Source organism: Buteo buteo, chromosome 1 (assembly GCF_964188355.1).
Source record: "Buteo buteo chromosome 1, bButBut1.hap1.1, whole genome shotgun sequence".
Lineage (NCBI taxonomy): Eukaryota > Metazoa > Chordata > Aves > Accipitriformes > Accipitridae > Buteo > Buteo buteo.
In genome coordinates, this window is record NC_134171.1 from 26,921,518 (window position 1) to 26,938,330 (window position 16,813).

Consider the following 16,813-nt stretch of genomic DNA (forward strand, 5'->3'; position numbering starts at 1 on the left):
CTGAGACATGGCTGGGGATGGGAGGCCCAGGGCAGCCAAGTCCTTTGGGAAGGGTTGGCAGGGCAAGGAAGTGTGGGACTGCAGTTGTAGGGGGCTGCCAGGGGAAGGTGTGGGTTGGTGTTTTCTCCCCTACAGACTCTTTTGCCTGGGCCCTGGCCGAGGGCTTTGTGCCAGGTCCCCGGTGTGAAATGGCTAGGGTTTTTGTTTGCCACGTCTTTCAACAGAAACCAAGCGGAGCTGATAAAACTTTACATATCAAGACAAATGCTCTATATGAGTCTAAATAGGCGTAGAAAACTTTGTGTGTATTGACCTATGTAGGAAGAGGTGTATTCAGTGGCTTTTTCGAGAAGCAGGGACAGATAGTAACTGTGTGAGTGAAAGCAACCATTGAGGTACTCTGCATAAACAGTACAGCTTTTCTGCCAGGTTGGTGGCAGAGCAAGCTTAAGCCACTCGATATTTTGGCATCTGGACTGTTGCTGTAGATGAGGCAATAATTCAGAAGCAGCCAGTCTGCTCTGGAAGAAATCTCCCTTTGGCACATTCTGCAGTGAGCAAGTCCTGGGGGTTTTGGTGCTGGACTGTTTAGGGATGTTTCCAACAGGAGGTAAACATTTTAATAATAGAGACCTTTCTTCCTCAGGCTTTTCTATCTTGCCCCATCCCGTTTCCTCCCTCTTCAGACTCCAAACAGTGATCTAAAATGTTGTTTATTCCCTGCTCCTTTCCTTCCTCTCATTTTATCCTTCTCCCGTATTTCACAGGGAAGCCTGTACAAGCCATTTTGAGGATTTATTTAGAATGCGCTTTGGCACTTTGGTTTCCATTAAGACCTCTTTATTTTAGTTTCTATTATTGTCTATGGCTTTTGATCTGCACCTGCAATATTCGTTATGATGCCTGATGTATTCACGTTTGAGTAATAAAGAAAATGAGATGCCTTAGTTAATATATCCTTTTTCCTCTGAGACAGAGTAGGCAGATCGACAACTGAAATCACAACAGAGCTACAGTATCTGGAAAAAAGTGCTCTGACAAAAAAAAAAAAAAACACAACAAAAAAAACCAACAAAACCCCCCACCTTAAATTGACTGTTGCAGCAGCTAAATGGAAAATAGTATTTTTATAAGGTTGCTGCTATGCAACGCTGAAAGATAGGTTAGTGACTTTTGGGGGAAGAAGCAGTAGTGTTTGTTTTCTATCTGTGAAATAAAATTATGGTTATAGAAAGGGAGATATGCATTTTTTTCTTGCCGTTCTGTGCATCTAGGGGGAAAAAGTGAATTGTTTGTATATAAAAGTATGTTCTTTCATCATTTGTTTTTAGGACATAATAGTGCTAGATTCTACTGTAAGCAGAAGGCAGGAATACTACAGCAACCTGTATGAGCTTGGGTTACAGAGTTTTTAACTGCAAGAAGATCAAGAAAATACCCCCAGCTCCAAAAAATGTCATTCACATTGGGTTTGTTACCACTCCTGATTACGGTGGTGCTGGAGATGTTGGGATTCCAAGTGTGTAATAACACAAGTACAACTTAGAACAGGTCAGATAGAAGCTTTATTAACTGTGATCACAGAGAACATTTAGAATAGCATCTCCCCTGTTCTCTCCAAGTGATTGCACAGACCCAACCAATATACTATGTCCGGGGAGAAAAAAGAAAGAGGTATGGAAAAGCAATCATTTCACTGTTAACAAAGCCAGGTATCCAACCCTGGGAAGGATGGACTCCTTAATGAGCTTGCTAACTGCCACAGTCCTAAGAAGGAATCAGACAGTAAATAACGTGACAGTATGGAGAGATGGCTCTCTGTGGAGCCTATAGGAGTGACACACCCCATGTTATCTTAGCTCAGAAGTAGGAAACTGGAAACAGTCACAGACTTAGCTTTTAGTTGAAAGGAATATTCTTTTAGTTTGGATAAACTTCCTAGCCAGACCTCTCAAAAATTAAATATTAATAAATTTTACCACCATGGTAGGCTGCCAGAAGAGTCGGTTCTTGAATGGAGACGGTGTCAGCACAAAGTGGGATTCCCCTCTTCCATAGTGGCTATTCTCATTTTTAAAGAGTTTTAAATTATCATAGACATCTTTGTTTCTCTTCAAAGATCATGAATTTGAAGTGAGTGTCTTGACCTGATGATTTTCTTCCCAATGGATGGGACTGGTTGAGTTTTCCTGCGGATAAAAGGCATAACGGTTTTCTCTTGGTGGAAGGGTGGTAAAGAAACAGTGTTTGTTGCAACAGGATTTTATAATTAAAATTCCCCACTTTTAGAGGCTTGGTCATTTTTTTGGAATATTCTAACAGTCAGCCATGTCAGCGTGTCCATGGGTGGTGGGGAACTTTCTTGGGGGGGATTGCTAATCTTTGGACAATGAACAGTGTTCAACCATGGTATCACTGGCCTAATGATGTTTTCATGGTGAGGTGGGTTTTTTTGAGCTCCCTTTTTATTTGTCTTCTCACATTTATGTTTTATGGGGACCTCCATTCTTCACAACATATGCAAGGATGGCATTTAATTTCAAGTACAGATGCAGAGAAATATGACAGGCCACCCATACAGTGTGTGTCCTTTCTCACTTTCCTGCAGTGCAGTAACTGCCAGACTGTTCTTCCCAAGCTGTGGTGATACCCGGATGCCTTCTGGGTTTCTGCTCTCACGCCCTTCCAGGCAAGACTTGCCTTTAGGCAATGGAGGCAGACTGATGTGACAAAATTCACCCAGAGCCTGTCAAGACTGATGTGATCTAGATCAATTTAGGATGTAAAATAAATATTGCCGAGGTACCGTGCTGTGGATATTTTTCCTTTTAGTCTTTCTTCATTTCAGTTGTGGGACTTTGGGTACACGTGTGTTTTCAGGAGGGGAGAAAAGGGAGACTCTTGTTTTCCAGCCATACTGAAATTCTTATCTGCCGGGAACAAGTGTTTGATAATTTGGATTTTGTGACTTACCACTCACAAATACTCCTTTCTCGTAACAGGTTGCTGAATGCGATAAAGCCGGGATTGGTAAAAAAGATCAATAGACTACCGACCCCCATTGCAGGTTTGGTGAGTATGTCAAATGGAGAAAAATCTTTCAGTGCTGCTTTTTGCACCTTGGTTTTATGACTGTGTGATTCAGATAGCAATTATTTTTGTAATTTGAACTCTTCTAAGGTACTAAACTCAGACAGTCCTTCTGAAATCTGAACTCTCTGTGTAGTCACCTTAAGACCTTCCAGTCCTTTTTTCAGAAGTGGGCAGTATTCAAGAGGCAGAGTATATTTTTTAGAGGAAGAATATCTTCTTGGTTATATGTCATCTTCCAGTTGTGGTGCTAGCTTTAGAAAGACTGGAATGTATGCATTAGAAGCCATCACCACAAAAAGATAGTTTTTGGAAAGAAGGAAAACTGTACTTGTATATTTTGTCTCATTTTCTCTTTCCCCAAAATACCACAGTCTGCAGATAACATTCATTGTGGGACTACCTAGGGAGCTGTTTCATGTTGACTTTAAGGGCAGAGTAAAAGTTGGCCATAATCTGTTGTAAGTGTGGAAGACCACAGAGGAGGTGCTGACAGCCCGTGGGCGCTCAGGAGGTCACCTCAAGGGGTGGCACAGTCCTGTGCCTGCTGTTGGCGAAGAAAGTGGAGGTATGAATGGGTGTTGGGTCTAACAGGACTAGCCACAGAGAAATATGGCTGTATTGATTTTTACCTTGATATGTGGCTGGGAATAAAAGGGCCCCTGAGCATGTGGAAGGTGGCCATCCTTGATTTAGACTAATGATTTACTTACATACGTGGTTCCTTTCTGTTCTGGCACTACTCACATTGTAGTTCAGATGTGCAAGATTCAGAACATGTTACCTGTTGATAGCTGAGGTTAACGTTACTTTTTGTAAACCGCATTTAAAAGTTTCAGTGTATTAGAAACCATGTTACATTGATTTTTAAATTGGTTCTATAATGTTATTACATAGCCTTTGAGGCTGGGTCCTTCAACCTGTAGATTGACAGGCATATTTCTCCATGAATACTGCCTAGTTTTAGGATTTAATTTGTGATCCCACCACCCTTTCTCTAAAGTTTCCTTGTGTGCCTTTCTTTCGCCTCTAAAAACCATCTAGTTTTATTCCTATGCAGTCTTATTTGAAAGGAATATTTGATATAAACAGCTGCAAAAGATACCAGTAGTGCAGTTTTCTTTTCCTTGGCTCCCTTTCAGGAAAGACTCAATTTTTGTTATGACTGTTTTAAGAGGATGATATTGAATTACATTGGGTTTTTTCTTATTCATATGTAAAATCCCAAAGGTAAGGTGGTTGTGGTAGGAGGGACATAGAAAAAGTTGTTATGTGTGTGTATTTTTCTCATTCCTTGAGATAAATCTCTCTTGCAAGATGTATATCTTCAAAGCATTACCAAAAAATCAGTTTTCAGGCTATTAATGATACAGCAGATCTTTTCTATGTTGGAAAGTGACTTTTTTACCTCTGTACCTGTGTCCTCTACTTACCTTTAGTAATTACTTTTCTAAATATTTTTCCTAATACATAATTAGGCTATTAAAAAAGTTCACTGGTGCTTCTAGCTTCTTGAACATTACCAATGGGTGTTTTTATCTACTGTGCTGTGAATAAATTGCTGCAAACAAAGCAAGCCATCCAAATGTCCCCTTGCTTTCGAGGGTGTCTAGTTCCATACCTGATGACTTCTGTTGCCAGTGGCAAGTGGCTGTTTTAAGGATTGCATGTGAATTTATATGATCAAGTGTTCTAGTCCGTTATGCTTATTTATGAGGTATTTAATTTTTAAAGTACAGACATCAGGAGTATGTTTGAGTGCAGGGAGTATCTTTTTGTTTTCTCTTACCTGTACCATGTCCGTGTGTCTGAAAAAAAATGAAGTATTGACACCATAGTCCAGAAACAGTTACATCTCCTAGTTAGTTGACCACATATGAGGGACATTCCTATATTTATTGCCAATTTTTCTTTATTATCTTAGCTTCGGTTGGCTTGACATAGTAAATAGTTACTTTTTTCCAGTTATTTCACCCGAGGGAGTGTGATTTCCTCCAGTACACGTAGAAACACTGTGAAAGCTTCAGTACCTTTTCTGCCTTGTGTGAAATATGTGCTTTTGAACTCCTAGATACTGCTTCTGCCTAAAAAGTGTAACTTAATCATTCTAACAGAATTAATTAATTTCTTCCTGATAGTTGATAGAATAAGTATTTAGTTCACTAGTAGAGACAATAGGTAGGTTTTCTTTTTTACAGAGTTGGAGCTAAAACTTATGAATAGTTGTGAAGTACCCAAAATGCCTTTTGTTTCATCTTTAACCTCCAGAGACACAAACAGTCATACATTAAGTAGCTCTACAAAATGTCTACTTGAGTCTAATTCTCCAGATGATACTTTGTGTTTCTCCTTTGTTATTGTAAGGACAAATGAAGAAGTATGCCTTATTGAAGGAAAGTAACAGTAAACTTGAAGCCTGTATTGGAGACATGCCGAGATGTTAATCTGGGAGTATTATCAGGTGTAAAAATTTTGCCTGTATTTCATGTTTGAGTGACTTCTCATAACACTGCAGTGAAGTATCATGTGTAACTAGTGTTGACAGACTGAATTCTTCAAACTTTTCCTGGTGTTTAAAGCTAAATGAATCTGCAGTTCCTCTGAAATTCTTACCAGTGACTTCCTCACATGGTGTAAAAGGGAATGGCTTATTTGCAGACCTTTTGTGTACCAGAACACCAATCATATAAGCAAAATTTATTGGTTATGGTGTTGTAGTGTTAAAGTAAGGACTTGAGGATCTGCACACCACCATACTAAGCACAGGCCATATAAATACACAAAGATGATCTTTGTCTAGTTACAAGTCTAAGTCAGGATGTGGATTGTATGCAGCATTACGTATAGAATTACATATGTTCAGCTTGGCAGGCTTGTTTGTAATTTGCTTTGATCTCCAGAAGTGCCGACTGCTTCTGTTATCACAGCAGAAATGATACATTGCTTTAATGAAATAAAATGTGGGACCAGCAGTTTGGTATTCAGACTTACAGTGAGTACTAAATTTGATGAAATGCTTTCTCATTCCTGTTCAGTATTCATTAATCTAGAAAGCTAATGCTCCCACCAAAAAGAAAATTTGCAAAACATCCAAAGAACATATTAAACTTAGGGAGGAATAACAGGCTTTGCTGAAAGAGCCGTGTTGCCAGAAGAAATTTTCTCTTGTGAGAAATTGAAACTAAACATCTTTGTTTTAAGACTGTTGGCTTTCCAGAAGCTTCATTTAATGTATTTAATTGTGCAAGGCTGGAAAAGTATTTTGGCTGAATTATTAATTAAAAGACCATCTGAAGCTGCAGAAGTCTTTTAGAGTACAATGAATATAATTAATGTAGAAGTGATTTTTACAAAACCAGCAGTTTTTTCAGTGAGTTGCTGTTGGTTTCTTTCATTTTCTATGACGTTCATACTGGGCACAACTAATTTTTAAGGTTTCTACTAGTTGCAATTTTGTACAACTATGCCCTATTATATATTTAATTCTATAGAAATAAAAAAAATTCCAGCATCATTGTAGATAAGCTTTGCTTTATAATGCTAACTGCTGTATGTTGACTATCTTTTTCCCTAAAAAAAATTTCTAGTTTTTGTTTCCTGTCCCTGAATAATGTCACTCTGTGAGAAAAGAAAAGGTTTCTGCCTTATCTTTTGTTTGACAGGGTTTAGGAGAGTTTGTAGCATTACTTCAGTTCCTTGAACAATCCCCACAGGAGCTCAGACACTTACTTCAGAGGCTGTGTGAAAGAATCTCACATATAATAGTAGGAAGTAGTCAAGACAAAGTTGGAGGGCTGAACTTCAGCTTGGATCTTGGCTCACATTTCAGCACTACTGAATAAAAATCTGTTTACTGTGGCATCCAGTTTTCAGCTTATGTACAGTCTTCAACTTTGTGACATTTGTATGATTTATCAGTGGAAAAAATAGCTCTGCGAAAGTCACCTGGTTGCATGGTTATTGCACCAAGATGAACAGAACTGTAACGTGCTGTTTAAAAAAGCTTGTTCCTTTGAAAACAAGGGGTTTTTTTTCTGTGATTATTTTCCTAGGAAGTTTCTCTTGGCAAAGTGTTCTCTGGGAACTTGCTGTGAACCTTATTAAGAATAGCTACCTGTCTGCTGGTGCTGGTAATTTGCTTTTATGCTGTACTGTTGCATAAATTCCAGGTTTGGGTTTTTTTTTTATACCATATGATGTCCCAAAGAAATTTCAGCATTGTATTAGCTTTCAAGAGTTTATGCTGCTAATTAAGTTCAGCAAATTAGAACTTTTTTCTTTTATGCAGATATGAACCTGAAAATAAAATTACAATACCCAAATATAGTGTAGTGTGTTTTACAGATTTAAAAATAATTAGAGAAGATAAAGAAACACATGGAACTTTAACCGATGCACATTATTTTTATCACTCTTTCTACTCATACGTCAGTGTTACTATTATTTTTTTCCTTAAAAATTTATCTTTTCATTCTTCCTTTTAATTTCTCACTCTCCCTTTCATTATTTGTAGTACTTTCTGGAAAGAGCCTACTCCTGTTGTAATATCTAGATTCTTAATACATGATAATTTCTGTTGCCTTATTTTGTCCTTGCTGCTGGACAGATTCATTTGCAAGCACAATTGTATCCATAAAAAACGTCTTGCTGTGTAAGTTGCGGTACATGTGAAATAAACAGAAGCAAAATATCCTGTCTAAAACCAGTAAATTCTTGGCACTCGCATCCTGAAAACATTTTTGTGAATGTTGATGGAAAGCAAAGTGTCAACATCATAGCAAAATGCTGTGCAAACCATTCTGCCATGTTTTCTGTGGCTCCTCCTTGCTAAATTGGCTTTTCTACACCTCCTGTGCCTGCTTTCAGTTCTGATATCTAAATATTTGACTAAAATAATACTTAAGGTCTGGCCAGCAGTTTGGAGCAGCACTGTGTGCTTTGGCTCATTACATAGTGTAATATATATTGAATCCCTTCACTAAAACAATAGTATCCTTTAAAAAAAAATATTGTTTGTATCATTGTGTCCTTGTATGCTTGTGGTGTTTGGTTTTTTTACCCCCTAAGCTTTCTAGACTCTGCCTTCAAATTAATTTTTCATTTAGACATTCCTGCCTATTTGTTTAGGTGTCATCTGAGCTGGATAGGGCTACCTTATAAAATTCCTGTTTAATGAATTTAGCTGTATCTGTACTCACAAACATTTCTAAGTTTCATGAGGAATACAAAAGTAAACTAACAGGTGTTTCTTAACCAGGCTGTTTGTAAACAGAGTCTGTGCAGAACAGTCTATGCTTTAGTTAATTCATCGCAGAAGAGGAAACAGCCATCAGTTCAAATTTGGCAGGAAGCATAGAGGAAGCAGCATTAGTGGGGAAAAAATGAGATGCAAACCAGTAAAAACTAAAACTTTATAGTGAAATTCACCTTTTTTTTATTTTTTTTTTTAGTCTGGATTGAAGGTTTTTATTGCTTCCAATTAACTATGCAAATGCTGTCTAGAAAGCATTGCTCTCCTCCCATTTAGAGAAAAGCTAGTGAGTCAAATGCAAAACACAATGCTGGCATCTCATTTTAGTATTTGGTTGAAATGGATGTGCGTGCTCTGGCGTTGGGTTTGGCTCCAAAACTCTCATGCTTTTGATGCTGGCAACTAATCATCAGTCTGACAGTAGTATATGTGGTGGAGACGTATCCCACTGCTGCACTTGGATTCAGCCTGTGTTGCCCAGGCTTCCAAGTCTGAACTTTAACCTGATATATGGATATAAGAGAAGCTGAAATAAAAGACATGCACTATCAAAAAAACCCAAAGGGAGGTAAATGACCCCACCTTGTTTATTTGCTTTTGATGGTCTGAGCTGTGTTTAGCTATGAAGCGCATAGAAGCGCATAGCCTCAGAGAAGTGAGTTCAGCCAGCTCCTAGGAGTCTTCATGTGCATCATCCCACTCTGGCTCATGAGCTGTCCTTAACATCCATGAGTGGTCCCTTCTGTCCTCAGCTACCAGCTGGAATGTTGCGTTTATGATGACTGGAGGCGAAACTTGAAGTGAGTGACACCTTGTTTGCTTCCAAATTGGCCATTACTGATCCCCCCCAAGGTTTCTGTGTGCTTCCTGCACCACTGGCACCAGCCAGCACTCAGCCAGGGCTTCTGCAGACCAACGTCACTGCTGGCCTTAAAGTCCCTTCTTCTGGATGCTTTGTTGGCTGCAGTGCTTACAGTGCACTCAGTAAGCTAAGCTGTTTGTTGGCTGGGACCACTACTCGTCATGCTAAGGATACTGTCCCTTTCTGCCAGCGTCCAGGAATTTGTCCCTTGTTATAAGCTGAAGTCTCTCATTTAGCAGCCAGAGCGCCCTGAACAGTTTCCTTGTTGGGTCAGGATGACACCAGCCAAGACGAGTAAAGGTTTGTAGGACACCTGTGAAGGACAGCTGTGAAGCATAGCTATTGTGGACAGATGCAAACTTTGTCATGTTGTTGAGACCTGTTCCCAAACTAGACTGGTTAGGATTCAAAGGTGCAGCAGTTTCACGGTCAGCTCAAGCAATGCCCTGAGCCAGCTGAGCTCTGTCACTGAGAATGTCATGACTTGGTTTGGCCAAATGCTAATAATACATGTAAGCTCTTTGTGGCAAGGATCATCTGCTGGTCTGTTTTTGTCTAACACCTCACCCCATGAGTCTTGCTCTGTGGCCAGGACTCCTAGACAGTATGTTAATACAAATAATAAATAACACTTACAAAAATATCACAGGCATTCCTGTGTCATTCACAGTCTGTTTTTAGACTGCTCTCCCAACTTAAGTCTTCATCCATGGCTTTAATCAATAGGTTTATAATTGGCTTTATTCACATTGAATAATTTAAAATGTTAATATGCAAATTCAGAGGTGAGAGGAACCTTTTCTGTGTTAAAACCAAGGGAGGATGGTCACTGCAGAGGATCTCCTTTTTGATTTTTTTTGTTCTGTTTTACACAGACAAAGTTTTATTGTCCAGCCTTGAGAAGGGAAAGCCATGCTTTAGAAAAAAGTGCTTGATTAAAAGCAAAGAGCCTATCTGTTCTGGGGCTGTCCAGTGACTTCACATAGATGTTATTTATAAAACTATATAAATAAAGGCTTAGTGTAATGATTGTTTACTACTTTTTTTTTGGACATAGGTTTAATAAAGTGAAGGATTCCAGGGATAACATTTGAAAATGGCAAAAAGAAAAGCATTGCTGCTGCTGAAGCCCTAATACTAGGCAGCTGAAATGTGAACTTGGCCTTATCATGGCATTAACCTTTACTATAAATGACAGAGTCTTTCCTCAGGTTGGAGAGGGCAGCTGGCTTCCAGGAGGAGCTCATTTTGTACCCATGGAAAATGCAGGTTGCCCACTGGATTAATTTTTAGATTTTCTTTCAAGTCCTAAAGTGTCCTTCTGCAAGTTCAGCCATGACTTGCATTACGTTGGTTTACTGACTCTGGTTGAGTGAGTATTTTGGAAATGGCAAGCTTTTCAGGAATAATCTCTAAGTATCTGTAAGTATCAGAAAAAATGGCAGTTCAACAAACAAAATGCCATTTGCTATGTAGCTTAGGGCTGCACTAAATGAAGTCAAGAATCCAGTGCCTTCCTTGAGCTGTTGTCTTAGAAACGAAAGGCCTCCTGAGCAGAATGACTTAAACTCTTCAGGAAAAATCCCACTGTTGAAACTTATGACTTCTCTTAATAGCTGAGCAAATACCATGTGCTCTGGAGGCATGTACCATCTTCAGGAACTTTCAGTGGAGGAGTTGGATGTCTTGAGTCTGCGAATGTGTCACCCATGCCCTGTGATGACTGTGGCACTGTTGGAGTTCTATCCAGGCACCTGCAATCTTTGGGTAACTTCTGTTGCAAAATCCATTGGTTTGCTAATGAGGTCATAAAAAGCAGCACTGAGCTGGTGTGCTGCATGTGTTTAGGCTAGCACACATAAAATAAGCAGAGCTACAACTATCCACGTCTTGAGGCTAAAAGAAGTATCAGCTTTTGTTCTTAACAAGAAAAACCAGACCTAAGGCTATGGTTGCTTTCAGCTGCTCTGAATTTGACTTTCCAACACCTTCTACCATGCCAGCACTAGCACTCATATGGTTATTAGCTGGAGTGAGCAACTGGTCTGGCTGAAAAATACCTTTCTCCTTCATCTTACAGCATGTAACTGCATGAGCAGGAGTGCCAGCAGGAGGGAACGAAGAGGCTTACCAAGTTGGGGAAAGAAGTGTCATTCTATCAGTTTAAAGTAGTTCTGAAACTGCAGCTAGGGAGTTTAAACTTGGATGCAATTCTTATGTTATTGGCCAAAATCGAAGGACATGGGAACCTAGGAAAGTATCGTCCTGAAATCCCCCGTTTAAAGGTTGTCTGTGTTTAAAACTATACTTAGTAGTATTCTCACTCCCTAATTCTGGAAAGCCTCTCACAGATTGGAGTCTGTAGGTCTGCTCTATAAATACCATCTCTGATCCTCAACTGTCTTTTTCAGTGACATGTAGCCTCTGCTGCAGGGAACAGCTAGATGCCAGTATTTATCTGAGAGAGTGAGAACTAAATTCAGGGGTAAATGGGGTTGACCAGAGTAAGAATATTTGCTGTACTTGCTGCTACCCTGCATTCTCACAGCGTCAGAGAGGCGGGCGCTGCTGCCCATAAAATCCATGTAATACGATCAGGAGAATGCTGATAGCCGGGTAACAGTAGCACTGGAGATGTGAAAGGGGAGGGTGCCTTCCCAATAGCTCTTAACCTGACCGGTCCCTGGGGAGGTGAGCGGGGAAAAAAAGTTTCCACAGTGTGGTCAGACCGACAGATCTGCTACCTCAAAATGAGTCAGGGAGGCTCAAGCTTCCTATTACCTTCTCTTCTGAAAAGGGAGCAAGCATGAGTTAGTAACGGTCTGTTGTGACCCCGGCCCTTAGGCTGAAGATGGTGGCAAAAGAATGCTGTCTCTAATCCCCTTCCTGGCTGCAAATCAACTCTGTGAAGTCTGTTGCAGTTTATGTCTGCTAGCAACTGTTCGTACTGTTTCTACGCTGAAAACCTTTCCGGGCACTGTAAGTGGATTTCTGTCAGATGATGTGCATGTCGCTAGCAGGAGCCTACGTGCTGAATGCAGATGATGGAACACGTCTTGCTCCAAAGATCACATTGCAGTTGTTTCCCTGGCTTAAAGCAAACAAGCAAAAAGGCAAGCTAGTGGAAAACTAGCATCTTAAAGATCCATGTGCAGTCATTTCTTTGGTTTAAGAGCCCAGTAAAATTCTGCAGTCTGGTGCTGTGGTCAAGAGTTCATAGAGGCTGGAGTACCTGACACTGAAAGTCCCCTTGCCTTCTGCATTCCTCAGTGCTCCTGGATTAAAGCCAATTGCTTCCTGCTTGGCATAGTATTTTCTAATTGTAAGGTGCTTCCTCTTAAATGTCCAGAGGTCTAATGATACTATTGTAAACCTGTTAAAATTAATACTGCAGAGGAAAGAGCTCAGTTAATTGCTTGTGCAAAAATACAGTGCTAGGCTGAACTATCTGACTGAAGGACATCAAAGCCATTCACTGTTAACCTTTTGAAAGCTGAATAGCTTTGGGATAATATGTGGAAATCTGTCCCACAGCTTAGTAGGAGAATTACACGTTCATTTCTGGACAAGCAATATAACTAACAGTCTAGAAAATTAATATTGCAGTACAGAGGCAATCCTCAGCTATTTGAAGTGGTGTCCTTCTGTTAAAGTCCTTTTTATTGCTACTTCTTTGTTTGCTTCTGCCTCTTCATCTTCATGCAGGAAGCACTGTTACTTAGATGGTGAATGTCTGTTTCTGTTTGGGGCAATAGTGTGCACTGATTTATTACTGTGAAACATGTGAAAGGGAGTTCTCTTTTCAGACTTTTCAAGAGAGAGTATTGAACTTGCTAAATGTCCACATGCATCCAAGTGTGTACTGAGTTCAGCTGGGCTTTTTTCAGTCCATTCTGTATGCTCCTTCGTCACCCCAGCTTTTCTCTTTGGATTGTACTAGTTCTCATGCACAACTTGGAATCAAGCTTGTGTTTCCCTATAAGGCCAGTGGCAAACATTATGCTTTCCCCCCCTTCCCCTTTCTTTTCCTTTTTAGTGGTAGTGTTGGTATTGTTTGCTCTACTTTTACTGCAACAGCTAGCGACACATTACTTGACTTGGTGCGTTGGAAAGTTGTATCCGTGTGTTGGGAGGCACGATGGACTGAGTGCTAGATGTGAGTCTCATCCTTGCACCTGTTGTGAGGCAACAAACTTCAGGCCTTAAACCGATAGCCTGGGCTGCTGGTACTCTTGCTTCTGGCCTTTTATAACTGTTGGGTTGGCTGGGTGCTGTGTAGCTTGGCTGCACAGCCAACAAATCCCATGGGTGTTACCAAGCATTCCTGGATATTTCTAATACCTTCTCATAACGAAAGCTGCCTCATTGCTGTTGTCCTTTGAATACCATTTCTCGTTTGGTTGGAAGGAGGCTTGCTGTTTTTTCCAAAACCAATCCTAACTTTACCACTCCTGCCTAGCAACAGCATTAGGGAATCGTAGAGCAACAGCATTAGGGAATCGTAGAGCTAATGCCTACCACTGGCTGAACGTGTGAGTTGCCAGTAGGTCTTTGCATCCTCATCTTTGCATTCAAGCCCTGATAATGCAGTTGTGGAGGTTCCTGTGAAGCTGCTTGGTGAACACCTTCAAGGAGAAGCTGCAGGCCTTATTGCCCAGTGACAGGCAGAAGGAAATGGAGCCCACTAGCCACAACTGTAAAAGCTCAAGTGTCAGTGGGACATATACTTACCATGCAGGCAGCAGCTACTCTTTGGCTGACTACGGGAGGGATCCAAGGTCATTTTGGCAACTAGGGAGGGCTGAACTGTGAAGCGGCTCTGTTTCCTTGGCCAGCAGTGCGTGGATCAGGAATGCTGGTCGGTGGTTTTTGGGTTTTAACCTTCCTGTCCTTCCTATCTCCTCCTGCCCTGCAGCCCACAGCAGTGAGTAGGACCATGCTATAAATGCTCTCTGCCTCTTGAGCCTGATTTTCAGACCAAAGCAGACAGACCTGCCAAATAAGAACTGTGACGTTTATGTATTAATTTCTGGAGTTACAGGGATCAGCCACAAAGTATTAGCACCACTATACAGTATATCTTCTGTTATTTAAAAGGGAGGATGGTGAATAGGTTCAGTTATTTGAGGTTTCAAGTAATCCAGGGCAATTTTCAGTGTAATTAATACATGTCAGGAATTTGACCCTTGTGGGGATAACAAGAAGTTCTGGATAACTGAGGTGATACTGTAAACAAGTCATGAAAATTGTGCCAGAAAACTGTCTGCACAGGTCAGTAGCACAAGCTAATAAAATCTCTCAACTTCTGATCTAGAAAAATAATTTATACAGCTTTTACTTGACATATGCAGAAGCAGAAAAAAACCCCTTTCTTTTTGTACAATTCTCGGATGTTTTCTTTCATTAAGTTTCTCCTGTTACCTCTAAAGAGGTCAGACAGTAGTTGCTTCTTAAACCATAATAACTGCATGAAAAGCGTAACTTGAAATGTCCTAAGAGTGCCACATGCATCACACATAGACATGCTGTTTTGCTGTGCTGATTATTTTCAAAGAAAATACAAGCAAATTTAAAAAAAACAAACAACAAAACTATTACTACAGGTTTGATACTATGTATTGGAAACAATGTATATTCTGACATTTCATAAAACAAATTATGAGCAAACACAGGAATTGCATCGATTGTTGGCAAAACTAGTTGCAAACTGATAAATCAAATAGAATGGTCCCCAGAGACCACTGTCAGAGCTTTTATAAAAGCCTATAAAGAGGCAAAGAGAGGTAAGTAAATAAATAATTGTTATGGACCAAAAGAACACATAAAATTCGTTACTGAAGTCAATGTTTAGTAACAGACTTACGTAAAAAAGAAACATGACAAAGTTAGTCATAGGAGGCTGGGTTTTGGTTTGTTCTGGGTTTTTTGAGAAACACAGTCAGGCTAGCTTGATCTTCCTTCTTAGTGTGCACTCCTGTATTTTATTTTTACAGTGCTGAATAGTGGCTGGGTGGAATCTGATATGTCAGTGGACTAGAATTTTAGAGAAAGAAGCAGCAAGATAATTACATCCTCTTGGAGAAGTGTTGCAGTCAAACAAAAATTTGAGTAAGCAAGGCGTTAGCAAAATTCTATTAGAATGGGTGATACTTCATCTTTAGCAATATCACACTAGTTGTTACTTGCTCTTTCATTCTGTCCAAAACAACCAAAAGAGTAAAAGTCAATCCAATTTTATGATTAGTTTGAAGGGACCTCCCGAGCTGTATCTTCAGATATGCCAGCTCAGTTTCTGAGCACCTCAGATCTTTGAATGACACAGTCAGCAATGATCAAAGTCTGTTTTCCTGCAAAGTAAGTATCAAGCTTACTGGTATGGTCTCCTCATCCTTTTTATGCTAGATGCTATATGGCATCTGCAGTCTCTGCCTTCAGAAGTTTGTAATTAAGAAACAACACATAGATGCAGTTAGAAAGGAAACAGAGAAACAAGGTATTTGTCACCACAGTGTTATCAGCAAACCTGGGATCTAACTGCCATTGGCTCTTCATAAGCATAACTGTAATGCAGAATTTTGGGGAAGGTAATGGAGTAGTTCTAGTGAAATTTAGAGAAGGCTACTTATAAGCATGTGGACTGTGCGTGAGAAAATACAAAATCCAAAACCTGCCTAGAGTCAGCACCCACAGTATTAGACTAAGTTGGCTAGTTCCCAGGGGTGTTTGAGACCTTAAATGCTCTTTAGTCCTTACCCTCTGGTTGATCAGAGATTAATCACTTGCTTTTTTAAATACTATTACCCAATCTCTTGAGCCACCCAATCCTGATTAATATTTACTTTCTAAAAAACGATCTTGGAGAACTGAAACTCTTTGGATTCCAGACTTTTACATATTTTTTGAAGAACTGTGAGTTCTTGGTGTTCTCCTGCTTGCATCAAAAATTCTTGCAGGTAGTTTATCTTCCCAAGAGTAGTTCACCTTGCTTATTCTATTTTGCTTGCCTGAAATTTGATGAGCAGTATTAGAAATCCAGCACTTAAGCCTGTGCACAGTCTATTATGTAAGTAAATTGCAGACCGAGAACTTCAAAGATCGTGGTCAGTATTCTCCATCACAGCCTCCAGTGTGATTTATTCTCTTTGTATAACAGTGTACAAATATTCTTGTCCTTTATAACTTTATAATACAAGTTGGAGGAATAAAAGTGCCAGACTGAGGTTAGGAAGTGGATGGGAAGTAAATAAGAGGAAAAACAGTCAACTGCTCTATTCAGGATAATGGAAGGTGGAGTTTGGGATATGCCAGAGAATGGAAAATCCTGGATAACCTCTGTGTTGTGGGTGTGGGCAACTCACTGAACAGCCCACTTGAGTTTGGCAGCCAGCAGCATCTATCACCCTGGCTCAGCACAGCCACAGGATAGCTCTTGCAGGAGAGCTGCTCGATGCCAGCGCCTTTCCAGTTCAGGGGCAAGTGGCCCAAAAGCATGAGATCAGCTTAGCAGTGCAGCATAGCACATTTAGAGATTTCCAGGTAGCCAAAAAGCTCCAGAAAGTGGGCGCTGCTCATGTGATAGCTAACTCTCCAGGCTCTCTGCAGTCATACAC

The 16,813-nt window shown here is 40.2% G+C and overlaps 1 protein-coding gene across 2 annotated transcripts in view; it reads left to right on the forward strand.

Moving 5' to 3' along the window:
- Nucleotides 1-16,813, forward strand: part of LIMCH1 (LIM and calponin homology domains 1) — a 182,127-nt gene that overhangs the window by 76,621 nt on the left and 88,693 nt on the right. For both annotated transcript variants that reach the window (XM_075024979.1, XM_075024997.1), the window contains exon 3: nt 3,003-3,072. In XM_075024979.1, the coding sequence (XP_074881080.1) occupies nt 3,003-3,072 (70 nt within the window). The remainder of the gene's footprint in view (nt 1-3,002; nt 3,073-16,813) is intronic.